General features: G+C 35.2%; 2 protein-coding genes across 2 annotated transcripts in view; one reads left to right on the top strand and one right to left on the bottom strand.

The window, feature by feature from the left end:
• Nucleotides 1-2223, bottom strand: part of LOC147067510 (ubiquitin carboxyl-terminal hydrolase 20-like) — a 29736-nt gene extending 27513 nt beyond the window's left edge. The window contains exon 1 of the mRNA XM_085954536.1: nt 1845-2223. Coding sequence (XP_085810662.1) covers nt 1845-1922 — 78 coding nt within the window. The 5' untranslated portion in view covers nt 1923-2223. The remainder of the gene's footprint in view (nt 1-1844) is intronic.
• An 8066-nt stretch (nt 2224-10289) lies between these two features.
• LOC147067509 (guanine nucleotide-binding protein G(I)/G(S)/G(T) subunit beta-1) overlaps nt 10290-17313 on the top strand; it is a 34487-nt gene continuing 27463 nt past the window's right edge. Inside the window, exon 1 of the mRNA XM_085953622.1 lies at nt 10290-10509. The gene's annotated coding sequence lies outside the window, so the exon portion shown is untranslated. The remainder of the gene's footprint in view (nt 10510-17313) is intronic.

Here is a 17313-nt window from a genome sequence, read left to right as displayed (position 1 = left end):
GCTCGAATTCCATTCAGCAGAATAGATATAATATGTCATTTTTTAGACAAATTACTAATAAAAATGTAAAATATGTGCAGATTACATAAACATTATTTTTTTATAATATGTACTTATAAAATAAAAATTCCATTGAAAATATAAATATCTGATTTGATATTCAACTTTTAAGTTTAAAATAATTCTCCTGTAAAATAACACTTTTGTGACATATACCTCTTCTCCTTTTGACCATGGATATTAAGTGCAAATGTGTTGAATTCGAAAGCGTTATCGCTTTTACGAAATTTGCGGCGTTGTAGATTAATTTCATCTATGAAAGCAAAATTTAGTATAAATAAAGCAGTCATGATTGAATAAAATGAAGCACCAATTATAAGATCAATTGTAAAATAGTTAATACCATTAGACAATAATCAAACTAATTCGCTCAATTATAATGAAACACGAAAGAAAACAAGTATGATAATTAACATCAAACGCGGGCTGTAAGTTGCAATCGGTTTGTTCAATTTATGGTAGAGAGGCATTTGGTGTATGGCCACGGCCAGATGCTTATGCATAAAATCTCGATGAACCCAAATCATACGTTCCGTATGCCGCGTGGCTTACAGCCTTATGCGGTTTTGTTGGATGAACGGGGTGGGGTCTAAGTCTATGAAACAATGTCAAGGCGTCTAATTTGAACATTATACTTAAATACCTATCGCTCGCCAGTCCCCCTACTTCTAATCAGATTATATTAGAATCCTGTAGGTTCATCGAATATAATGGATGGAGTAACCTTGCAAATTTACAACTTGGAAAAGACTATTCACAACAAGTTATCTTCTTTTGGTACTGGAGCATTGTCTTCGATGATATTAAGCAATATAAGCGATCCCACGATGGCCGCGCGGCTTAAGCGTTGGCCTATAGCGTCGTGGGTCCCAGGTTCAAATAATGGGTCTGGCAAGTACACATATTGTTTTTAAATTTGTGTATGAGTCAGAATATGGACCTAATAGGTTGAGCAAGAGGCTGACATCCATTTCTCGTAAAAACAAAAGACAAAAACATGTTCGCGGATATGGCCGGTGGGCGTACAGTGCCGGCCATACAAAAAACGAGGACTTATTCGCCTGTCTTTGAAGACAGAATGCCAGTTTCAGGTGTTTGTTTTGTAACATTTAAAATTCGGAAGAATACTTGTCCAATAAAGAGACATTTAGCAAATGATTGGTAAGTGTTCATGATAAACTTTCAATATATTTCAAAAAAAAAAAATTAAGGTTTATATTTGCTGAAAAATTTGCGGCCTCTCATTTGCCGCAATACAAAACCTCCCGGCACTAATAGGTTAATACAAACTTCCACTCGGTGGAGGCCCATATGATATGATCCTATTAGGATCGGACATGGTCGAAAAGAAAGAAAGAACGAAGCAATATTAATTTTCTCCTAATTAGGGTAAAAAGATCTTACAAAAATAAATAAGTTAATAAAAACAAAGCGCCAGTGCTGTATATGACCAAGAGTGTAGATATGTATGTGAATTGGACGGGGGATTTGTAGTCAGTGAGAGACGAAGATATGGGAGGTGTACATAAAAGGAACATAGGCATTACTTTATACAGCCTTCTCCCGTAAATAAATAATCCATAAAATATTTAGAAATTGAAATTTGTAAATAGAATGGGCCGATAATAACCAAAGCTGTTTGGCATGTAACTTACAATCGATTAACAATGATAATATTATAAATAAGGTGTAGCTTTATCATAAATTACGCCGAACAACTTTGGTGAATGAACATAATCTGTCAAAAAGGTGAGGTTATGTTAAATATTAGAAAACAAACTTACGTCTTGGCCGTGCCATTGGTCTTTCATGGTGACATTTAAAAGTCTGTCCAAATGCTCGCAGCTCACAGAGTTTGCCATTTTCGATTAAATAACTCGTCACTTGATAAGTATGGAAAATACAGCTTTACATTATCAGCTGATTATGATACTGAATCAGCAAAAAACGCAAGTGATGATACCTTACGTGTTTATTATTTTCATTATCATTCTCAAGGCTATACATGTGAAATAATTATATTAGTAAGCACTAGTTATAATTTATTAATTCATTATATCGGCCGAACTGTGGCAAATTTAGATGAATTGTTACATTTTAAAAATATTAATTTCATTCAATTTACAATTCCAGCACACACTTCAAAATGACGTATGAAACATTGCCAGCGTGCAAAAAACATATTTCGAAGAATCATTCGCCAAAAATTGTATTCAAATAATATTTTAATTTTAACGTCTTTTTATTTATACCAATATATATCTGTAATTTACAGTTAAGGTTTTGTGTTTAGTAATTAATTTACCTACCATTTTTACTCCTAGCCGGAGCTATTTATGAGCCTCTAGGTTTAACCGCCCTCGTGTGAAATCCCAAAATAAGTAGGTATTGTCATACCCATGATTATTGGGCCTTTCCCGATAGATTAAAATTAATTATTAAGTTTAACCATGTCACCCGACCTCCTAGTCTATTCAACATGTACTTAACACGTAAGAATTGTATCTAATTATAATAATAGTTTGTCAGAGAAGAATGTGGTTTGCCGAATAAAAGAGACGAAAGCCAAAGAATTTAATAATGAGTATGCAAAAAAAAAAAGATGGCAGCACTGTTCGATTGAAAAAAAGTCAGTAGAGGGTCGCCATTGAAAGAGATAACATCGGCCCCACGACTCGGAGTGTAAAAAGAAACGACATAACCACTCAAGGACGTGAAAAATTAGTTAAAGAAACGGAAATATAGAATTAAGTTTAAAGTTAAAGCGAATTAGAGATTAAGCAGTATTATTAAGTGACAGAAATATGTAAGAATAATATTGTGAATAATTGATGGTGTGTCGATAAAGCTAAAATATAAAATCACGTTCTCTGAACGAAACAATCAAGACTTTTTCATTTTACTGCTACCTATTTCTATTTATTATTTAATTTTTGTGAATCCCGGGTCCTACCAACATCCCGAGCTAGCTACAGGGCCCGGAATATCTCAGTATCCACTGATGGGATGGTCCCTGACTAGTCACTGCTAGTTGTCGCACCCAGAAGTGGTTATCGTGTTCGCGTGTGTCTAGTGGTTCCAATTGTTAGAACCACTAGATACTGCCCAATCCCCTTCGATGGTGAATCCGCGGTCAAACTTTAAACAATGTCAACATTGAGGTATTTCACCAGTTATAAATACTTATGAAAGTATTTTCAATCAGACACTTTATAGCATCATGGAAGTTGGAGCATCATAGAGCACAAATCGAGGCTTGCTCTACATACATGTAGGTACATGAGATATGAAACAGTAACCCCGTTCCTCGTGGATTCTCAACGAGGGCCACTATTGGACCATGTGTTTTCCTGGTATGCGCTGGATATAGCCTACCCAGTTATACGGAGATGGATACATGCGGTACAACACTCATCGTTATACATGATTGCCACACCCACCCTTACTCGGGTCTAGGACGATTTGGCACCGGACAACTGGACGCCACGGATTTCGAAAATAAATAGACGTTAGGTACTTTAAAAAATATATTCAATATTATTATTTATACTTCAATGATTACATTATGATTTAATAGTTGGTAAGAATGTAAATATTCAGACGTAAACAATGATTTAATCGTGCATATGTTTAAGTTCCAACGAAAAAGGAGTTTTATATTTTAGGTATATAAAGCCTTAGGCATGGTAATTCTCAATCCGCGATAAAGAATATATTATGTTAAGAGTAAAATGAATTCAAACTACTAAGTAGTAGATAGAAACTGATTAAAATACCTCGTCTACACACACTTCAAAATGACGTATGAAACATTGCCAGCGTGCAAAAAACATATTTCGAAGAATCATTCGCCAAAAATTGTATTCAAATAATATTTTAATTTTAACGTCTTTTTATTTATACCAATATATATCTGTAATTTACAGTTAAGGTTTTGTGTTTAGTAATTAATTTACCTACCATTTTTACTCCTAGCCGGAGCTATTTATGAGCCTCTAGGTTTAACCGCCCTCGTGTGAAATCCCAAAATAAGTAGGTATTGTCATACCCATGATTATTGGGCCTTTCCCGATAGATTAAAATTAATTATTAAGTTTAACCATGTCACCCGACCTCCTAGTCTATTCAACATGTACTTAACACGTAAGAATTGTATCTAATTATAATAATAGTTTGTCAGAGAAGAATGTGGTTTGCCGAATAAAAGAGACGAAAGCCAAAGAATTTAATAATGAGTATGCAAAAAAAAAAAGATGGCAGCACTGTTCGATTGAAAAAAAGTCAGTAGAGGGTCGCCATTGAAAGAGATAACATCGGCCCCACGACTCGGAGTGTAAAAAGAAACGACATAACCACTCAAGGACGTGAAAAATTAGTTAAAGAAACGGAAATATAGAATTAAGTTTAAAGTTAAAGCGAATTAGAGATTAAGCAGTATTATTAAGTGACAGAAATATGTAAGAATAATATTGTGAATAATTGATGGTGTGTCGATAAAGCTAAAATATAAAATCACGTTCTCTGAACGAAACAATCAAGACTTTTTCATTTTACTGCTACCTATTTCTATTTATTATTTAATTTTTGTGAATCCCGGGTCCTACCAACATCCCGAGCTAGCTACAGGGCCCGGAATATCTCAGTATCCACTGATGGGATGGTCCCTGACTAGTCACTGCTAGTTGTCGCACCCAGAAGTGGTTATCGTGTTCGCGTGTGTCTAGTGGTTCCAATTGTTAGAACCACTAGATACTGCCCAATCCCCTTCGATGGTGAATCCGCGGTCAAACTTTAAACAATGTCAACATTGAGGTATTTCACCAGTTATAAATACTTATGAAAGTATTTTCAATCAGACACTTTATAGCATCATGGAAGTTGGAGCATCATAGAGCACAAATCGAGGCTTGCTCTACATACATGTAGGTACATGAGATATGAAACAGTAACCCCGTTCCTCGTGGATTCTCAACGAGGGCCACTATTGGACCATGTGTTTTCCTGGTATGCGCTGGATATAGCCTACCCAGTTATACGGAGATGGATACATGCGGTACAACACTCATCGTTATACATGATTGCCACACCCACCCTTACTCGGGTCTAGGACGATTTGGCACCGGACAACTGGACGCCACGGATTTCGAAAATAAATAGACGTTAGGTACTTTAAAAAATATATTCAATATTATTATTTATACTTCAATGATTACATTATGATTTAATAGTTGGTAAGAATGTAAATATTCAGACGTAAACAATGATTTAATCGTGCATATGTTTAAGTTCCAACGAAAAAGGAGTTTTATATTTTAGGTATATAAAGCCTTAGGCATGGTAATTCTCAATCCGCGATAAAGAATATATTATGTTAAGAGTAAAATGAATTCAAACTACTAAGTAGTAGATAGAAACTGATTAAAATACCTCGTCTACACGTGTCTACGACAGTGCGGCGTCCAATTGTCTGGAGGCCAGTCGTCCCATTCCCCCCTTACTCATGGGTTCATATTATATTCGCCGCAAATATTCGGTTTTCTGCGGACACCTCTAGATTATAGGATTGGTAGCAGCGAGAAATATAATATATTTGCAGCGGATATCATCGCTGTAAATATTCCATTTAGGTCTTAGGACCTACCTACCTATTCACATAGACTTCCTTGAGAGTTTCTGATTTTTTTCGTTCCCTGGGGGGGGGGGGGGATAGCTACATACCTGTTTAACACGAATTGAAAAGAACAGAATACCTAACTATCTTTTGGTTGTCTTTTACATTCAACCGCCTTCGTGTAATGCAAATCCTGCACATATGAACGGGGACATCCCTGCATAGATTGGATGCTGTATTTCCACTAGGAATGGTTATTAGCCATTCGCCCAACCCATCGGGCCTTGTGATAGCTCAAACACATTGAAAATAGTAACCGGTGCATTGCAGTGTAGGTAGGTATTTAATAATAATAGGTAGGTACCTATTTCGTTGCGGAGCCTCTTTCAAATACCTAATTCACCTCTAACTCCTCGATTTTCCTCCCTTCGGGAGTAGGCAACGTGCGTCAGTACTTCATATTTATTATCTCATCATTATATTGAGTTTTTAAGACATGTATTTTTCTAATAAATGTTTTTTTTTTTTTACTTTTTTGCCGTCCACTCGATCCCGCCGCCTGGGTGTTTCGCATCCCTAACACCCCGCTTGACGCATCCTGCATACACCCAATCACTCTAATCTATGGCTCTCTATTATAGTTAACCGTGGCCCTAAATTAATAATTCCGATCGTAATGCTAGTTATTGAGTATATAACTACTTCGAATACCTACAATCCGGTAAACCGTTTGCAGTAAATAATTATTATATCATAAAGAAAAAATATAGTAACACAGCAATGTGTTAAAGTACCTATTCAATCGATTTCCTTTAATTTAGGTATGTACCTACTGCAAAACCCAAATAGGTACCATTGTATTCGAAGAACCTATAGGTATGGTAAGTATAAGGAATTATAAGCGATAACTAGCATTGTAGCACTAAGTCGGAACTCGCAATTTCGCAACGTGGTCTGATTTATAGACGGTCCCGATTCGAGGACATACCTACCTACCCAATCTGAATATGTATTCAAAAATATATTAATACTAAGTAAGTTAATTTACAAAGATGTTAAAGAAAACTTTCCAAAGATCTAACATAACACCAGTGCTCGAAATAGAAAATTTTATGAACCGGAGTGCTGTATAATATTCCAAACAAATTAAAGTGTGCTCAATTGTTAGGTATGTAGTGGGTATATACCTACCTACCTTTGACGAACAAAATATAACAACAGTTTTTAAGGTTCAGATAAATGTGGGTATATCTATTGTAGATTCGAGTAGGCAAAGTTTATGAAATCGTCAAAATTTATCTTGACGTGTCTATAACTAATATAAACTGACAAAACTTCTACCATTGTCTTTTACTCCTATATCTGCCATCCATAAGCAGTGCATGAACTTGCTATTCCTATAGACTAGTACCTATATAACTCTCATCACTTAGATTGCATTCTATTGATTATTACAATTAGGTAGGTATTTAATAGTAACATGCATTCGTGTACTTATTATTTGTATTAGGTATTACTTATAAACTGATGTAAATTTTATATCAATCATTTATTATTATTGATAGAATAGGTAACACTTTGGTTAGTACGCGTTGATGTTCCCGAAAAAAAACTATGCTTGTTTGCTGAAGATTGAACAGAAAAATTGAAATCACCTAGAAAAATCTTTTTAGCAAAATATCAAAAAATCACCACTTGTAAAAATATGAGTTACGACAGGTCATAAATATATTTTTTTACCATACATCCGACACGTTACGCTTTAAAATATTAAGAAAAATATGTATGGTAGGTAAATCAATTTAATTATTTTCCACGAACCGGAAGTCAATTTTAATTTTTTACATGAGACGGAGCGATGGTCTCGACGCTTTCTCGAACCGGAGTCGCGTCAATTTCGAGCGCTAAAAAACTATTTTCGCATTGTGGCTGAGTATATTATACTAATATTATTATGGCGGACCACCACAGAATGGCCCCTTTTACGAGTAATGATTGCTATCTATTCACTTCTTTTGGGTCTATACGTTGGGTCCCAGGGCTCGAAATGGAACGGAACGCACCGGAGCGCCGTTCCGGCTCGTGAAATTTGTAAAACTATCGCTCCGTCTCGTGGAAAAACTATGTTGACCGTCTGAGCTAGATAGGCCATACAATAGAAAATCTGACACACTCATTTTTATAAAATACACATACGATTTGATGACTACGTAAATATCTTCAGAAAATTTGTCGAGCGCTCCGGTTCGTAAACTTTTCCATTTCGAGCGCTGAATGGGTCCAAATCCAAATACACATAAAATAATATAGATATTTGGTATTATATTCGACAGTAATAAACAACGTTAAATGAATGTGCACAATATTATAATATGTATACTAGGTAAGTAGAATATTAATAATTCACATAATATATCCCTATATACAGAATACAAGTTATAATGCACTTATTACGAGGAGTGGTCATCAGCCAGTCTTTCAACCCATTGGCTCATTCCTTCGGATAAAATGTATTGCAACGAAACAACATGTGATTTTTGTCAGATGCGGGATCCACCACTCACCCGTGCATTTGGAGCGCTCTCAGATGTGTTGAGTGGGCCGGTAGACAATACTTAGATAACACGATTATGGAAGGGTTAAGTAAGTACTAGGTATAATAATAAAATAATTTTATTACCTATCACTAATTATTAGTGGTAAATTTAGTGTGAACGATTTATGTATGTAAGTATTAAGTATTTTTATTTTGTATATTTCATACAAAAATGATTTAGTCGTGTTTAATTAAATTTATTCGCGTGAGTAAACAATTCACTTCCAAAAAAATCGCTTCCCGGAATCTACTATCAAAGATATAGGTTTATTCTTTTTGGTCTTGCACTCATGGCTGAGGATCGTGACCACGTCATTTGAATTTCGCCATCCTTTGAGCGACCAAGACTTTCCATCCTTCTCGATCTTCCGCTTCTCTCAGGGCATAATGGATGGTGCCCCCAGTCAGCTCTTTCACTTGGTCGCTTCAGACGCTCTTCCTCTGCTTCACCTTTCCTGTAGGCCACCCAAAACCACCAGTCTCTTCAGGTTGTCCGGTCCGCGCTTGATAATAAGTCCAAAAAACTGCAGAATTCTTCTCAGACATATTGTCGAGAGCCGTTCCTTTATCTTCAGTCTCTGGATGATTGACTGGTTCGTCCTGTGCTCCGTCCAAGAAATACGAAGCATTCAGCGCCAACACCAAATCTCAAAGGCATCAATTGCCTTCCGTTCCCTTGCCTTCAGGGTCCACGACTCGACTCCGTATAGAAATATCGAGAAAACTAATGTTTGCACAAGCATCATTTTTGTGGCAATCGAAATTCCCCGATCCTTCCATATAGTGGTAAGGCGTGTCATCGCATTTTTTGCAACTGTGTGCGCCTTCTTATTTCCGCTTCGCATCCGCCCTTTCCACTGATGGTCGATCCCAGGTTTATAATATTCACAATTTCATCCCTGATCCTTTCAGCAATGCATGATCTGCCTTCATGCGGGACGTCAGTCATTTTAACATTGTATAATGATACCTAGTTGAGTGTTTCTTCTGTTAAATCTAAATCGGTATTAGTAAAGTTATAAAAAAAACCTTAATTTATAAAGAATACGTATACCTATTCTTTATGTTTTGGTTTAATTGAAGAATTCCATGACTGGTTTGGAAGCACTCTTTTAAATTTTATGACGAATTGGTTTCGTCATTAGCTTCAAAGAAAACCGTTGCTGATAATGATTTATACAAATCAGATTGCAATCGTAGTATTTCCATCAATCATATAAATAAATAATTACACAGATAACCAGTAGTGCATGCGAATTTATCCGTTGTACACCATGAACGAGCGATGGGGTAGTTGGTAGTCAAAAAACAGTGAGCGGCAGTCAATAAAAATTCAGCCTGAGCTCGAAATTCCTGTTTGTACATTAAATTTGTGTAATTTTGGAGCATGGTAATGATATTATAGAGGTTTGGAAATCACTATACTCTTAAGAATAAATAATCATTTTAAAGTAATATTATTATTAATTTATTACATTTAGTTGTGATGTAGATACGTAATCAATTAATAGTTTACAGTGTTTACATTATATTATTAGAAAACCTGAAAACTTATGATTCAAACAAATGATTCATTATGCTGAAACAATGATATATTTTCTATGATTTCATTACTGAGCCTATCCATTGTTTATAAGTATTAAGAAACTCCTTTACGTATTAAATTTTAATGAATTTTATTCATCTATAAAAAAATAATTTGAATATGGCGCTCTTTAGTTTGGTACGCCCTGTTTGACGTCACAAATTGTACGGGGTCCTCGCAGGAAACCACCGCACCCTGTCCTATGGTTCGTTCGCTTAACATTTCCGATATATCCTAGAACCGTAGTTAAAAAGTATTACAACTACAGCACGTAGCTTTGCAAAAATCGTTATACAACGTGTACATAAAGCCTACTTTTGAATATCTTATGATGTTATTATAAGCTTTTATGAATTTTCTAGAACGCAAAACGAATACATACGCTTCGGAATACGACCAATCGCTTGGCTTCATTTTCGACATTGTTGCAAATGGCCGTGAAAAAAGACGAGCCCGGTAGAAGGCGTAGGGATAAGTTGATGGTGGCCGAATCCTTCTGAAATCGTAGGCGTAAAATTGATATCGCATCGGTGGTTTTTTCTACAACATTAGAGAATGTACGAATCAGTGAAAATGAAGTCTATTTGACTGTGACTGTGAAATATCCGACCAGGCGACTGGGAGTGGTGTGGAATACGTTTTTTCGCTGACAGAAGGGTAAAGTACCGACAGCATTTCTCGTTAACCCATTTTGACAGACAGTTTTGCGGGCTTATATTTTCGACACTAGATAATACTTCCCCAATCTCTACGCTCTATTATCTTGTCTTGCTAATTATGTATCGTTTGTGAGTATTCGTTTTAGTTTTGCGTACCCAGTCGCACCTTAATTCCTGTTAATTCAGTTAGCCATCGGCTTTTAGTACCGACATCAGACATGTTTCAAAATGAGTTCTTCCTCAGGGTATCGGCTGAATTTATAGGCAATTAAGTGTATTACAGTTTATTTATATTGCCTGTGTGACGGTGCGTGTGCTTAATTAATTGAAGTGTTGATATAATTGATTTCCGAATGTGTTTTTTCCTCCTACATGGGTGCAAGTACCTACTTCCCGTCATTGCTTTAAATTTATGCCTCGATATCCGTTTTCAAATCGTTTCAGACCAGTGTTATATCCTTAATTAATGGTGAAGCGGTGTTCATGATGTAGAATAAACCTGTGGTACACAATTAGCGTATAATCATGTAACGGGGACCGTATAGTATACGCATACGTCCGAATATGTTTTTGGTATAGGAATACCGTCAACCATTGCTGTCAATTTTATCGAGGTCTCCTAGGAATATTCTCTACACTTTGGCATATTACTATTATTGTTTTGAGTTATAAGACCGCTGTCCAATCGGATATATCTCATTAGCGTTATAGCCTGTATATAATTAGATATATATGCAAAGAATAATGTACTTATAAAATTATTATCTGACATACATTTTCAATATTATTAATATTCTTACCTATTGAATTAGTAATAATTATCATCTTTACATTTTTTTTATGTATCCTACATTCACACGATATACTAATAGGCATACATAAATTATTATTATAGAAAGAAATTGCAAAGCTGATATCTTTTCGATCTAAAAGACAGTCATTTTAAGGAGTCTCTAGATGACATAGTTAGTTGTTTTATCATAATTATTGAAGGTTGCAATATGTGCACAATTTGACCAAAATCACTAAGTAAAATAGAGTTTATACGTAGGAAATATCTGTGTGTGAAAGGAAAAGAGAGACATGTCTAAAATGACTATTTTTTAGAGGACCAATTTTTTGGTAATTTTGTATGTGAAATTTACTACTTCCGAGGCATGGTTTCGATTAGTCCCTTTTCACATAAATGGGTTAATTTGATATAGGTATTCAACTAAATTTTCAATTTTAAAGAATTATCGGTACAAGCCGGTTTACGGAAAACCAGGCAGCAACCGTGCCAATTTCATAGCCGATTTTGGCAAAATTCATAAATTCAAGAATGAAAACCTAACCTAACCGAACCTAACGAATAATCAATCCAGTATATCGGCTATTTTCAAAATTTGTTTGGGGCTGGTTTCCCTTAAACCGACAAGAACGGAATTATCTCTCATTTCCTTTCCTACACAAATAGGTATTACACTTACAGAAATTAAACTATTTCACATTTAACCTAATGTATGCCACAAGCGTTTACTTACACGCTTTATAATTCCGTGTGTGTGTAAGGTCAAATGAGCATGTATACACGCTGTACTTCACACTCATTATACTAGCCCCTGTCGATTGTTTTAATTTAATATATTGTATTCTCCAGTGGCGAAGGGTGGAGGTAGGCTGTTAATATCCGACATAAATAGTGCATACCTACTATACTTTGTCAGCCAAACGTATTTGTTTTTATTGAACTACGACTACAATGTGTAGATAGTGTTTGTTAGTTTTTAATGATCAATTAAATCCTGCCTAATCCAAGCCATTATAGATAATAGTCATAAAATATTCGTTTATCTATAAAATATCTAAAATCATGCCGTGTTGACACGATCCGAGTACACTCGTACGAGACAGCTTCATACTAATTACTCCTATACGAGCTAGCTCGGAAGAGTAGAACGCGGTCCGAGTAGCTTGTATAGGAGTAATTAGTATGAAGCTATCTCATATGAGTGCGCTCAGTCCGAGTGTACTCGAATCGTGTCAACGCGGCTTTAACCATACATAATTTTAGATATTTTATAGAAGAAAAAATATTTTTTATCGATGGTTTGGTTATGGTTTGGTATAGGGTTTAATGAATTTAAAAAAAAATAACCAACACCATCTATGATAACATTTATCATGTAGGTACCTATTCTTAATTCAATGAAAACAAATACGTATGACTGAAAAAGTGTGCAGTGTTTTGTCGGATCGCCCGTAGCATACCCTGCGCATCTATTCTATACACAAGACTGCTATCAGCCGCTATCGGCAGTTATCGAGGGTAGATTATCATTTGTTCGTATTGAGGTATTATAATTGTTACAATAAGCTAAACAGTCAAAACTGCTCGCTCGCTCTAAAATTTAGCACAGCCAAGAGAGGTGTTGTTAAAACAAACTTTTGTAAAAATTATAATACTTAGTACTAAATATGATAAACTACCCTCGATAGCGGCCTATAGCAGTCTTGTGTATAGAATAGATGCCCTGAAGTATTATGGTTTGGTTTAGGTGGGGTTTAATTCAATTTTATAAACTAACCACCGCCATTTGCAAATTGTATTCTTAGTATTGATGTTGATTTTGATAATTTTGACAATTGATGACTGACAAAGTTCAGTGTGAAATAGTTATGTCAAATCTTAACAGCCTACCACTTGCCACTGGTATTCTCACTTCCATATCGTGGTGAAATACAAGTCTTTATCATATACTTCTAACATATTTGTAAAAAATTTAGATATAAATACGGGTAAGTATCGCCATGCTTATACCTCCCAGAAATTAATGGTTTAAAGTAATCAATCAGACATGAACGAAAACATAAGTACTTAAAATGTGTAGGTATACACATTTTTTGCAGTGTAAAAAAATATTTTTTGTGCTACCATGTCGCACCGTGAGTGTAAAACCAAGGCATCTGCAAAAGACATATATTAGGGTTTGAAGTCTTCGTTTTGTTAGGAGAAATAGAGTTTCTAAAAATAAACCATAATATTTGGTTTGTATCTACATTATATTGCATGTTCTTTCAGTTACTTCACTTTTACATTATCAAGTTCACGACTTTTGCAGTTGTTTTGCATTTAATTTCGAAATTTAAAAATTTGCAGATGCCTTGGACGGTGCGATGTGCTCTTTATTCCTTCTGCGTTTCGATACGCAGAGGAAACAAAAATAAGGGTGGGGGGGATAAATTTTGTCTCCTAATCACCTACCTGATTGGGGTCATTATGGTTATTTATTTTAAGAGGGCAGAGCATCTGTATATTTATGTATTGGGCTGTAAGTTACCATTAAACGTTGGCTGGTACTATTATAAGACTTTTAAAGATTTGTTTTGAACGATTCGCAAACACTCCTAGAGAGTGGATTTCGGTGAAGGTAAATGGGTAACGTGACAGACATCCATGCCTTTGATCCAGATATGCATGATTGAATAAAACGACATAATGAATATAACTCAACCAACGGGATTCAAAGCTAAACACTGCTAACTAGACTCCCCATTCCTATTGGCAGAATAATGAAATTTGAGAGAATAGAAATTGTTGGGTGTGTTTGAGAAGATTTTCGATCACTGTGTTTCGTAGTTATGAAACAGCTATCGGAAAAACAATTGTTGGTACATATTATGTATATGACGCGAGATGTATAAAGTATTAACTCAAAATGCTGGGTATATTACCATTACACGTCCCAACCCTCCCTGCTTGTCTCTAATAACAATTTAGCAAGTCTCGTACAGAAGCTGTGCAAGCAGCCATGTTTGTTATTCTACTCATTAGCAACATCTTCTTGGCTACGTGTATAAACTGTGAAATAACATGCTCCGCCCATTTTTAACCGCACTTCCATTATAAACTAACAAGCCATTTAGTAGACAACAGCTCCTAGAAGCGTTGCCAAGAAGATGTTGCAGAAGAGTATGACATGTGACATTTTTTTCAACTAGGCTAAAAATATTTCAGTCACTTAAAAATGCGCTTGGCGAAATGTGGTCTGGATTTTTAATTTAATTACAAGTTACCTATTACAATCATGATAAATTCAAAATTAGTATTCGCCACTTTACCCTGGTTTTGCCTTCATGGTGGGATTATGAGTTTAAGCCCTCATTAGAATTTTTGAACCGAGGCAAGATTTGTTTCCATATCATAAAAATGTTGCTGACATATTTCGCAAGGAAAAAGACATGGACATTTTTAATTTGACTTTTTTCCAACACTTAACAAATTCGAACTTGAAATTCATTTGTGTGGTCCATTTTTTACTTCTTATTTTTCTTCCTGGCACTACAACCCTATGTAGGTCTTAGCCTCCTCCAGGTCTGTCCAATGCCTCCAGTTTAGGACGCCCAAAGTTTTTAATCCTTACAGCACGAACGCCACAGCTTTTGTGTCATGATTAGGGGCCATTAGATTAATTAGCATGTTATTTAAATGTGGTAATTAAAAAGTAATTAAATGCTCCGCAGTGAATTGTTTAAATTCAATTCAACACTGTCCCTCCATCTTGTATGAGGTCAACCAGGTGGTCGTTTGCCTTCTGGCTTCCCGAATCTCAGTTTCTTTGTCATACATGACTCGTCCATCCTGTGTACATAGACCGGCCCAATTTGATGAAATGTTCAATGTGCGGGCCCCCATATAAGGAGTGCGGCTCGTAGTTGTATCTTCGTCTCCATCCCAACTGAGTGTCAATGATGGGTCCGAAGAAATGGCTCCGCTCAAATGAGTCAACACTCTTTCCATGCTTTTAAACATGCACCAGGTCTCCTAGCTATACATGATAACTGGTCTTATTGGTGTTTTGTACAAGATGCATTTCAATTGTCGCTTCAATCCGTTAAAACGTAGCATCTTCATACTACACTAAATAATATCTAAGGGGTTCTATTACATTATACAACATATTATAAAAGGGTTCCGTGACTAAAATTAATGTGGAAACACTGGTCTAATCTATACATCATTCAATCAATTCAAATTTAAGACACAAGTTGTTTTCAGATAAATACTTACATATTTTTTTTATTGTAATCCACCCCACCCCAACTTATCTCCTAAGCATAGTTGTAGCCATTTTGATAATCTGTGTCAACATGATTGAAAACTGCCTTATCTTGAAATTGCAAGACAATATAGGTACATATTTGTTAAGAAATACTTCATATCGCACATATTGAAGTAAACATAACATGTCAATATTGCCAATCTAATACTATCATTGTTATTTCATGGGTTCGATCCTGCGGTTGATCTTTAAGGTATGTGTCCTAAAAATGAATTAGTGGTTGACACTTACGGCCAAATGCAAAGATGTCGACGTTATGTTAAACTAAGTAATTATCAACCCTATGCATAGTTGACAGCTTAGCAAAACAATCTATTACGACATGGCAACTCGCTTTTGTGTGATCGAAAGTGCTGCCATTTTCAATATTAAGTAATTTTTTTTCTTACCTTCGTTTTCAGTTTATATAGATATAGGTATGTATATATGTATGCGCTTAAAACTGTAATCGAACTGCTGCTGTCGTCCCCCTTTATTTTTTATGTCAATAATTATTCACAAGTCTTCAAGTGTATAATTAAAATTTGATTACCAATATTGAAACATTGGCCCAGCTTCTCGCATTGTTTTCTTTATTTTTCATTCTGCAAGCTGGCAGTCAATAGACAGTCATTAAAATCAATAACTGCCACTTCATATATCAATTACTACAATGTCTCTGTCTTCGCATTATTACTGCCACGGTGCCTCAAATAATATGTACAGATTGCACATACTAAACTTCACTCTGTATGAATGTTAAATACCTAATCATTGCATTTGATACTCTTACCGACATACAGATATTGTGAGATTTCTCATATATTATCATATTAGGCCTAGGAATATTGTAATGTATGCCTATTTTTCTCAATAAAAAACTGCTACTGTGATTCGAATTCGAAGCAATTTGAAGAATTATTGAGTTATATTTTACTGGTATATTTAAAATATTATTTGTACTGTAACTCATGGCAGCGTATAAGATTGTATACTTGCGTATCATCGACGTGCAAAGTTGCGTTCATGTCGTGTAATTATTTCCCCCAGGTGTAGTTAAGCTGTATTATTATTGAGGGCGGTCCCATCCCTGTTTATATAATGCCCTTATTCTTATTTTCAATTTCACTTAGTTGGATGTAAACATACAGCCATAAATAATATTACTCTATAAGCAAATGTTGTAGTTTGATTCATTCTTAGGTAATCAAGTAGTTTTTATTTTATATGCGTCGATATTTCTTTGTATTATTCTTCAGTGTCCAACATATCCATAGATGAATCTATAAAATAATTGATATTGGATACACTATAGAGAAGAGTTATGTATTCAATATAATAGTGCCAAAAATTAAGTACTTACCTACATCAGTAAACCTCGTAAATCTAAAACTTCCTCTTTTTTCAGGAGACAGTCAAAACTGTCTAATAGAATTTAAAAATTTAAAAGATGACTTAAACTAATTGTAGAAATCGACAAACGTTTAGTAGTATTGACAATTTTTACAACTTCTTTCTCAAGAAATTGTCAATGTGAATCTCAGAAAATTTTAGAATTGTTTTGCCAGGTTGAGATTCAGAAGTAGCATTGATAACTTAGCGTTTTACCCACAGAACAGATTAATAAATAGAGTTTGATAGGCTATACAATACACTATATTTTGATGCAGGGTTTTCAATGTGTTAGTGTCCTACGAAAATGAACCACACATAGACATCTA

Source organism: Rhyacophila brunnea, unplaced genomic scaffold (genome assembly GCF_057557595.1).
Source record: "Rhyacophila brunnea isolate RB1 unplaced genomic scaffold, BYU_Rbru_1.0 scaffold_4, whole genome shotgun sequence".
NCBI lineage: Eukaryota > Metazoa > Arthropoda > Insecta > Trichoptera > Rhyacophilidae > Rhyacophila > Rhyacophila brunnea.
The sequence above is the reverse complement of the archived record's forward strand: the minus strand, read 5'-3'. Positions and strand labels throughout refer to the sequence as shown.